A 10,868-nucleotide genomic window follows, 5' to 3' on the forward strand; every position below is an offset into this window, starting at 1 on the left:
TGGAAAGTTATAAGAAAAAATGTTTTTGTAAAGATGATATGAATGTGATGCATTTATTTACAAATGTCACGTTATAGCTTCTTTTAAACAAACAAAACAGACAGATAAACAATCAATTCCAGTGTTCTGGAAAACATTTTGAGTTTTCCAGAACACTTCCATATTGAATTAACATGATCTTCAGCTGTATGGTTCAGGTGTGGGTTGGCCACTAGATGTCATCACCTCATAATCTGACATTGAAATGTATTATTCCATGCCTCATTTCTGAGTGTGAGCAGTGACATTAATAAGTGACTTCCTCACAGCCAGGTGTAAAAGTCACTTTTCAGACAACTCTGAAGAAATCACATGACTGATCTTGTCTAATCAGAGAGGGACATCAGAGATATAGACTGACCTTACATCTGCCATACTTTCTCTCTCTGCTAGAAATATGTAGAACACACACACACACACACACACACACATATATATTCTCATATAGTTCCACAATGACACATGCAGACAATGAAGATGTTTACACAATGACTGTAAATGAAATCAGTGTTACATTTATTTGGGTGTTTGCTCACAGCCCGATAAATGACAAAAAAAAAAGAGAAAGAAATAGATAAAAGTGCTGTAACATACAATCTGACATTCAAATGTAAATAGTCAACTAAAACTACTCTTAATGATGGTTCAGCTTATACAGTCTTCCTAGTATAATCAGACAGAAAACAGCAGCATGCTTATTCTTAAGTTTGTGAGTAAAAGGATTTTTTACTTTTATCATTCACTTAAGTCTAAAATGTGACTTTTAGGAGACAAACATGGGCCCCTGGTCTCTGAACATTATGGCTCTTTCCAGAATGACGCATATGTTCACCCTCACCCAGTTGAGTGCTCTGAGTGAACTGATATGTTGCTATTGTACAACTGTGCAAACACCAGTTCAGGTTGCTCACGAACTGAAAAATGAACTGACAAGTCAAAATGCAGTTATCTTTTTTTTTCAACTTTATTTAATTATTCTGAGATTTACCTTGATCTCCATTATTTCGGTCATGAATTTTTCATGTATCATTGTTTCACCAAATCTATCTTTTAATGTTTTTAAATGAAATGAGAGGATCATTCTGGTGTTATTCTACATTTCTTCTATTGGGTCCATATGATACATATTGGTGCACGCCGAAAAAGAAAAATGGATCACTATCACGTTATAATGTGATAACTTATATTGCTGCAAAATGATAACTTATATTCTGATAACATGAAAAATTTAAATTATAACTATAACAATATAAGTTATCACATTATAACATGATAGTGATCCAATATGCTACTGTAGGTTCCTACTGAAGACACTAATCTTGGACACTAAAACTAAACAATCACAAAATATAGTTGTTGTTTTTTTTTAATTGCCAAAACGGCTGGTCACTGTAGTTTTTATCTAACACTACTCAAACAGAAGAAAATAGTGCATTTCTTGGGAACTATTTCAGCATGAGAGGAATCCCCATTTGATCGCATGTTTGGGGCAGCAGGACGTTGTGTGTGTAGGACTGAGTCAAAATAAACTACAGGTGTTCAGCTGGGTAGAAATCTGGTGACTATGAAGGCAACAACATTATGATTCACATCATTATCATACTGATCAAACCATTCAGTGACCCTCGTGCCCTATGAATGCAGGCATTATCATTCTGTTTTTTCCATTTATTTTTCCGGCTTTCCCTTTAATTTGTCACCTGTCTGTAGCATCTGGACAATAATGGCTCTGTGGAACAGTGGAGTAAGATGTATCTTACAAGTAGGAGACATTCACCGTTGTACCCATTCATCCAGTGATTTGCACCCTTTCTGCACTAAGTGACTGTGCACTGAAAATATTTTTAAAGTTTCTCAAAAAGTTGTGGCTCTGCATCATATCTGGGTGCTTACTGATTCATTCTGAAGTTGAGTCAAATCTTTTAGTGGCCAGGGACCATTTGAATACACATTTAAGTCTACATAACATTCAGCATGTTTGCTGGCAGAAAAAAGAGGAAAATATGAATAATTCATAATTCATTAGTCTAACAAAAGTGTTCATTCAGAACATCTCATCAGTTTATAAACTCTGTGCTCAGCTGAAGGTGAAATCCCTCCAGGTGTTCTTTAAGTTTCTCCCTCACATCTTCTCTAGTTTCCACTAATGTACTGTTGATAACTGAATGTTGGTCACTATGTTCATCATCACAAACTGTTTCAACTCTGGCGAGACTCCACCGTTCTCGATTGTGTGTCTCAAGTCTCTTTTAGGATCCAGTTCTGACATCAATATGGTTTGTGCTTCGTCAACGAGCCCCTCCATCTTGAGAAGCTTTGTAATCCATCTTCAGCAGGGACAGGCACCAAAATGACCTGTCCTCAGCACTGTCCTGTATCCAAAACAGCTGCGGCTGCAGATTCACGTAATTCTCCTGATCCACAGCATCAGACTCCCTTTCACATCTGTCGGAGGAAAGCAGCTTCTGCTGAGAGGTTAAAAACTCTAAACTCTGCTCATGAGTATCAGGCAGAGATACTCCACCAGAGATTACATGTTGGATTTGGGAATGTGCAATATCTAGGTTATTGGTTTCTACTTTTTTCCGAAATGGTATTTCCAGCCTGACAATCTGTATGTCTTTGATATTTTCAGCTGTGCCACAAGTACTGGTTTCGACGCTTTTCTGAATCTTTTCTGGGTCCTTGTGCTCTGTGGGCTGGAAATCTTTCTCACCCTTTGAAAGTCTGTATGCTACCTGACCACCCACCTGAAGCTGTCCCCTTCCACAGTAAAAGCAGTATCCCTTCTCCTCAGACCAGCTAGTGGTGTCTGGAAGAAGAAGACCCCCAGATCCATGTGATCCACACATCTGTCCTCAAACAACCCCGTATCCTCAGATTTAGCATCAGTCTCACTCTCCTCCTGGTTAGAACCTCCTTTATCTCGTCTCTTCTCCCTCCTGGTGTCCAGCTCCCCCTATTTTTACAACCATCTTGTGACACAAGCAGAGTGTGCTTCAGCCGTTTATCACGGAGTCTCAGTACAGTGCTGCGCAGGCGGTTCTCCCTCCGCCTGGCTGCGTGCAGCTGTCGTAACGCCTTCTCCAGGCAGTCAATAGCCTGGTCATAACGTCTCCTCCACAGTAGTGGGCAGAGCTGCGCGTAGCTATGCTCCTTTGACAGGTAGAGGCCTGGAGGAGGGGGCAGGCGCCTCATGTAACGTGATGGGGAGGGAGGATGAGACTCTGATGGTGGTGAAGAAGCATGTTCTTCCTGTGAGAGCTGCTCCACCCCTGATGGCTCTTGAGAAGATGGAGGCATGTTTTCATGAGTCTCCTCAGATGCTGCCACTGACCTCTGAACTGTGGGTTCTAATGAAGTCTGACCTTGGTTTGTTCCTTCCTGAGTGTGCTCCTGGTCACCTGAGCAGGGACTCTTCCTACAGAAAAATTATACAGTGACTCTGTTCTCTCTCTTTTCCTTCCCATGGCACAACACAAGATGCACACAGACAAATCAATACATATTCTCAGTTGTCTTATGAGCACTACCACTACATTTTCAATCAATCAATCAAGCACAATAATAAGTCTGTTACTCTACTGCCACTCTATTGGGGGGATGAACTGCATTCCTCTAAAACAACCTCATTTGGTGTTCTGATGATGGTGGAGAGTACTAATTCACCAAAACTAACTTTGCTACATGTCATATCTATAATAAACCATGCATTTAAACAAAATGTTTCATGGTTTCAAAATTTAATGGTGCTGCTCTAATACTGCTCTGTCACAGTAATCACAATGACAGTCAGCACTGCCAGAGCTGGGAACTGAACAACAGACAATAATGTCTTGTCTAAATGCAAAAAATTATAATTCCTGTAATGGTCTTTTTTCTGTCTATAACTGTAGATTTAAAAATGTCTGAAATCATGTGTCAGTCTAGTTTTACAGGTTCAGAATCTTTTATATACAGTCCTCAGACAGCACACAAGTGAGGCCTCTGAACTGCTGATCAAACACTGTGGTGGTGGTGGTGGTGGACTCTGCACATGAGAATGAGAAAAATCAGACTGTGTCAGTGTCAGTTCTGTTTACCTGGCAGTGACTTCTTCTTGTTTCTGTGGTGTTCCTGCTCTTTTGCATTTGGTTGTTGAAGAATCAAATACTGTAGGAAATGCATCTTCTTTCAGCCTTCTGATCCCACTGTGAGTGAAAAGGCCAAAGTCATTTTAGGCTGCTATCTAAACACTGCCAGCAGTAGACATAAAGTGGCAGGAAAAGTATGTGAACCCTTTGAAATGACCTGGTTCTCTACATTAACTGCTCATAAAATTTAAGAAAAGACAAACACAATGTATTACCATATCACACAAACAGTTATAATCCTCTGTGTCATTAACACAACCATTAAACATTCGCAGAGCTGGTGGAAAAAGTGAACCTACCTTCAGTAGCTAATTGAACCTCCTTTTTCAACAGTGACCTCAATCAGTAGTTGTGTATCAGCGTTCACATGGAACTTTGTAAAATTAAGATGACCCTTTAACTCTGTCTACCCTGTTCTTGATCCTAAGCCTTCTGAGAGCTAATTTTTTGAAGTATGATTCACATCAGCAGATACCTCTGCTGTGAATAGCAAAATCCAAATGCCACTGTATATTTTGCACCAGCAGTCAATAACAGATGATTGAAAGTTAAACTTTTCATTTGTAATCTGTGAATGTCCTGACTGAATTTACAGACCTGCATCCGGTCAGCTCAAAGCTCTCTGGGGTGAAGTGTTTGGAACAAAAGTAAACAAAGTCAGTCTGAGGATCCCAGGAGTCTGCACGGTGGGAGTTGATGATCCAAAGGTTCCTCCGACTTGCTCCTTTTGGTAATCTGGCAATCACAACAACTAATTACTATTGATCAAAGTAACAACATATTATAATTGCATTTGACATGCAAAAACTCAAGTTAAAGTTACATATGAACACATTTTTGAAAAATCATAAAAACTACCATCCAAGACAGGCTGTCTAACACGTTAGTCCAAAATTTCCCAAAGGTGTTGAGATCTGCTGATCTGATAGTGAGGGCCCTTGTACATGATTCACTTCACTTTTGAACTCATCAAACCATTCAGTCATTGTACTTTGAGTGCATGTCTGATATGTAGTGATAGTATTGTGCTCTTCTGTCTCTCTTGCTTCCTCTGTCACCTTCTGCAGGTATTTCTGCCTCTGGAGTTGTAGAGTCTGATGACAAGCTGCTGCTCATACAACCCCACTCAACACCATTACTAGTACCATTTCTAGTATTATTGCTACTTTTGCAATAATACTAGAAATACTAACTTTTGCCCCCCCCTCCCCCAGAAAACATGAGGGTAGGGGCTAATAAGTTTGCAGTGGTAGAGGACATGTGTCTCATATTGTTTTTGTGGTTGTTGATAAGATTTGAAGACTTTTTTAGGTCAGTTTTATATGTCTGTTGGATCCACCTGAGTCAATCAGTAACTTGAAACAACCCAATCAGTGGCTAAAAGTACACTAAAGAAAATGATTAGACCTACCAGAACTACCCATTTGCACCATACCCCAATTGCGGTGGGTTGTCATTCACTGACACCTACACCACACGTGTAGTGAAGACATTACAAGATGCTGTTGGTCAGAATGCATGATGCTTTCACAGCAAAACGCAGGCTTTTACAAAAGGTTCTCTGTGATTCCAAAAGAGACCGGACTAGATTGGACAGGAAGTCCAGCACGACGATGGCTGACGGGGTACAGAACAGAACAGAACAACAGAACTGTCCCACGACTAAAACAGTACACATGTGAGTGGATGGATTATTCTTGATTCAAAAAAGAAAAAAGAGTCTCTCTGAAAGTAAACACTGACTGACAACCTGGAAGTTACACCAAAAATAACACAGCCTTGGAGCTGTTGTTGCTCTCAACGGACTAATTCATTAGAGACTTCAGACTCATGATTTCAGCACCAGTTGAAAGCTCAAACACTGAAATCACTGGCAGATTTTAGTACAAAACAAACATTTAGTCAGTCAACAAAACTGACATTGACAAAATCTAGATGCACATGGCCTTGATGTTCTACAAAATGTGCAAAATGCTCACTTGTGAAAGGTGATACCAGCATTACGAGTCTCACGGTTGTCCCGAGATTTGCAGCCACCTGCTGAGCAATGTCTTGGCATCTGAAAGTGACACAGTGAAGAAAGAAAAAGAAATGAGTTCTGCATTTTAATTATTATTATTTAATTATTTTTATTATTATAATTATTATACTGCATGATAATTATTAATTAAGTATCATTAACTCTTGTAGATCATCCAGTTGTGACAGGAATCAATTCAGTCTGAACCACAAACACAAAATATCCTGTTGGATTAATAGGATTAAACATCACATGTCTTGTCACCTTTTTAATACTTGCAATGGTGTACAAATCTGACAATAACTTAGTCTGCCCTACACTGCACAGTTGGTCATATTTTACTGTAACTTGATTGTCAACCAAAAGCTGCTTTGCAAACAATGTGTTAAGATGTGTTGGGCACAGACTATTAATTAGGTAGCATTAACATGTGAAATGATATGAAATAAGTGAGGCTATAATGTGAGTAGATGATTACATTACTGGACACAGATCTCTTCTTACTAGTCAATGCAGAGTCAGTCTACAGATATCCACATGATTAACTTAAGCAATATTAATCGAGAGGGTGTGCTTTAACGTCATTTGAGCACGACAGTGATGCGGTCAGCGCCGAGGTCCGCAAGCATCACTGAAGTGCTCAAATGACGCTAAAGCACACCCTCGAGTTTAATATTGCAATTATACAACTATTACCAACAAAGCAAAATGTATAATCAAAATCATGTTGAGGAGCAATTTGCTCACAGCCTACTGCACAAATGAATGCTTACTTTTATCAACCACGTTATAACAAAGACGCTGCATTTATTTACTCACACAGATGTAGCTTCTGAAACTGCAAACGAGTGTAATATTGCGATTACACAACTATTACCAACAAAGTAAAATGTGTATGGCGGAGTAATATTTTTAGTGATGAGTAAGGTGTGCTGTCATGCTGATTTGAGCACATTCTGTGGACCAATCAGATTGCTCGGTTGGAACTACTTGTTGTATAATATTGCTTTTATTGATTGGAATCTCTATTTTTGATGCAGTCTCTACTGCACTTGAGACTGGCCTCTTTAAAGTCAACCTAACATTTCCACCTCCTGACTGCCCTGATTCTTTACTGGCATTTCATTGTCTCCGATTCACTTCTGTACATTAACAGACTCTGCAAATGTGATTTCTCTAGTTTAACCTCACCCACTGTATCGTAGTGTACTGTTCCTTCTCGTAAACATTTCTGACTCCCAATTCCTTCTTTGCTCCTCCTCCAGAACCTCCTACAGTGTATTTATCATTTAACAGGTCATTTTATCACAACTCTGACATACATTATTTGGCCTGCACAATGTCCTGACCTTTATGACATGTTATGGACCAAATGATTTATCAATTAATGGTGAGAATAACTGGTAGATTAATCCATAATGAAAATAACGACTAGTTGCAGCCATACAATGACAGGGTTTGCCATACCAAGCCTAAACCGAATGAACAGGAAAAACTAGCTGAGAGTTCTTGGGAGAAAGGAGACTGTGTTGGTCTTGATATGAGACAGTATTTTTTCCTCTTAAACTTAGGTTTAAAATTAGGGTTGTCCTATAGTTCACAACTAGACAATTGCATGTTCATTCATTATCATTCATTCCATTCATTTTGAGTGCAGGGACCACCAGTGTAACAACTGTATTTTACAGTGTTGCATTATGGGTTTTTAACTCTTTATATACAGTCTATGGACACTGGTAGCTTCTGTTGCTAGGCTGGGGAAGGTATGCTTGTCCCTAAATCTGAGTCGATCAGCGTTGTTAGTGTTAGTCCAGTTTAAGTAGTTTCTGAAGACTGATGTAACATGCTCTGCATGCATCTTCATTTTATTCTTGTAAACTCTTATTTACTTTTAAAAATCATTTGCTATATCAGAACATTATGCGGCCGTTATCTTACCCTCCTTATATAAGAACGCTGTTTAAACCTGTCACATATTGATCAAGAATTTCTCTCTCAACCACCCAGTGTCCTTGTTTAGAATTTTGCTTCGGTGTCATCACTTGATAGCGTAGTTGGTTTGTACAGATACGTTTCTTGATTTCTGTTGTAAGGTTAGCGTTGACATTTTACTGCGTCCTCTACAGCAGGCTACGACGTGTTGCGTTAAGGCCGAGCTAAAAGGCTCGGACCCAGAATGAACGTAAAAGTTGAAACGTCGTTGTAGCGGATTTCCAGCTGGTCGGAAATCCTCCTCTTTACGTCTAGATTTTACACAACTAACGTTAGCAGCTGACACGCATTCGTCTCAGAGAAAATGTCATGGACTGAACTCAACTGTCACGTTTTTCTGCTGCTTCTGTAGCTGTAACACACCAGTGTGTGTCATGAAACAAACTAACCTGTTACAAAAATCATACACGAAACGGTGATTTATAAATACAAAAAATATTACCACTGCACTGCAGATTTCGACCTCACGAAGATGGCTTATCTTTTCTTCACACACCTTCTTCCTCCTTTCTTCTTCTTCTAATGGTGAATTGCAGCGGGCAGAGCGTTACCGCCACCAACTGCATAAAGAGAGAATACTCATGTACTTGTTACCAATAACCAACCCGGTCTCAGGGCAGTTCGTGAAATAGTCATGAAATGTAATCTACTGATTCATTTTTTTTTCTTTCAGACAAATGTATTTCAATTGGAAATTACTTTCGTATTTTTTTTCTGTCACAGCAACAACTCAACTATAAATGTGAGTATCTAAACTATTACGACTTGTATGTGGTTAAATACTGTCCAAATGATGGTATTAATATTAATAAATAACCTGTTTAATAGTGGATGTGGCGCTCGACTGGTCGGCTAGCCTACATGCTAATTTAGTGTAGAGGTTTGCTAGTTGATTACTAGCACCATCATTACTATTTAGCTGTATATGTGGACGTGTGATGGATAACCGTGATTAATAAAGCTGTACATCCAAGGACTGATGAAGACACGGGGGGGAGGGGCCCCCATGAGGTGGAGGGTCTGAAGTAGAAGTGGCTAAAAACGGATGCAGCCTAAAAATATAACCATAATGCAGTTTGGATGCACTCTTTTTTTGTTTGTCTGTTTTTACTTTGGTGATTCTGAGACATTTGTGTTTGGCGTCACTGCACCACGGGACTCCTTCTCTCTGAATGAACTTGAGCACAGTTACGTCAAACGACTCTTCGGCCGCATTCGACGTCGCTGTGTCTCCAAGCGAATGGAATGTCAGATTATGTCATAAGCCATTCCAATTAGAGTGATGCAATAAACTATTGGCAAAATTTGATTGCTATGACGAACCAAAGCAATCAGGACTGTCAGAACTCATATTAGCAACAGAGAGTTCTTCACTGAGAACTCCTGTCTCAGCACTGACTAGAACAGATTAACTCATTCTCTGCGTTTTCAGTTGTGGACTGAGAACTGAGAACCAAACCAACGACATCTAGGACTGCAGTTGAACCAGTAGCTGCACAGTCAAATGATATAGGACTGATTGTCCCTTGCGTTGCTGCATCTTACAAACTGTTATCCAGGGTGCAAACAGGTAGTTGTTGTAGCAGGAGTTGACCCCCCCCAGTACCTGTTTCTCCCGAACCAGTCCTGGAAGAAGACCCTCGTCAGTCACCTGAGGCCCAGACAGACGGTCAGATAACAAGCCAGAATAAGACAGGATTGTGCCCGAACCTCTGTCTGTCCAGATGAGTCAGTGTAACCCTGTGGCTCACCCTCAGGAGGACAGAAAGGAGGTCAACATCCAGCAAAGACCCCTGACCGCAGTTGAACCAGTAGCTGCACAGTCAAATGATATAGGACTGATTGTCCCTCGCATTTCCCCATCTTACGAACTGTTTTCCAGGGTGCAAACAGGTACTATTGTTGTTGTAGCAGGAGTTGCTGTTATTGGAGTTATAGCTGTTAGTCCAAAGGCCCAGGCAGCTGTTTTGCCATCTGGACAACAAGTATATTACTGGTTCTGTCCACAATACATGGACGACGTGTTGCTCTTTCCTCCCCGGTGAGAGCAGGATTTTCAGTCTGTTGTTCCATGATCCAAGCTGCACCATACGTCCTCAGAGAAGTACTTATAGCTTTTTCTACCATGGTCTGAGCAGCATTTCCAGGTTTTGTAACCATTGTCCGAGCAACACTTTCAGCTCTAACTACAGTTGTCAAAGCGCATGCTGTCCATGGTCCAAGCAGGACTTTTAGCTCTATCTGACATGTGCCCTGCTGTATTTTCTCTCCTCTGAGACGAAATCTCCAGGATCCAAGCAGGACTTTCAAGTGTTCTTTCCTGGTCCAAAGCAGCATGTACAGCTATTATATCCTGGTTCAGAGTAAGAATCACAGGTATTTTCTTAGAAATTTCTGCTGTTTCTTATGAATCAGAATATGCACAAAATCTTGCCATGGCACAGAGTTTGTTTTTTCAGTGGGAAGATCAAGAGTCCTAGCTGCTTGCTCTACAGCACAATCCAACAGTGCGTCTTATTTTTCTGCAGCATGGACAAAAATCTAGCTGCCAGCTCTCCGATCACAAATTGCAGGTGCTCTTTCTGTGGCCTGAGAAGTAATGGGAACTGTTCTTTCCGAGGTGAAGGCAAGATATGAACAGCTAATTGGCCTGGACTTTTGGTTTCCATGCTTAAAGCAACAGT

The 10,868-nt window shown here is 40.3% G+C and overlaps 1 protein-coding gene across 2 annotated transcripts; it reads right to left on the reverse strand.

Moving 5' to 3' along the window:
• Nucleotides 1–2,404: 2,404 nt before the first annotated feature.
• LOC108879486 (THAP domain-containing protein 7) lies at nucleotides 2,405–8,896 on the reverse strand. 2 transcript variants are annotated; one of them, XM_051069230.1, is made up of 5 exons: nucleotides 8,627–8,896; nucleotides 6,152–6,231; nucleotides 4,770–4,907; nucleotides 4,122–4,229; nucleotides 2,405–3,460 (listed from the first exon to the last, which is right to left on the reverse strand). In XM_051069230.1, the coding sequence occupies exons 2-5, from the start codon at nucleotides 6,229–6,231 to the stop codon at nucleotides 2,842–2,844; spliced, it is 945 nt and encodes a 314-aa protein (XP_050925187.1). In that variant the 5' UTR covers nucleotides 8,627–8,896; the 3' UTR covers nucleotides 2,405–2,841. The 2 variants fall into 2 exon arrangements, with proteins under 2 accessions (XP_050925187.1, XP_050925188.1); XM_051069231.1 differs by lacking the exon at nucleotides 8,627–8,896 and adding an exon at nucleotides 8,131–8,620.
• Between the last annotated feature and the right edge of the window lie 1,972 nt (nucleotides 8,897–10,868).

This window comes from Lates calcarifer, unplaced genomic scaffold (assembly GCF_001640805.2).
Source record: "Lates calcarifer isolate ASB-BC8 unplaced genomic scaffold, TLL_Latcal_v3 _unitig_672_quiver_1157, whole genome shotgun sequence".
Classification (NCBI taxonomy): domain Eukaryota; kingdom Metazoa; phylum Chordata; class Actinopteri; family Centropomidae; genus Lates; species Lates calcarifer.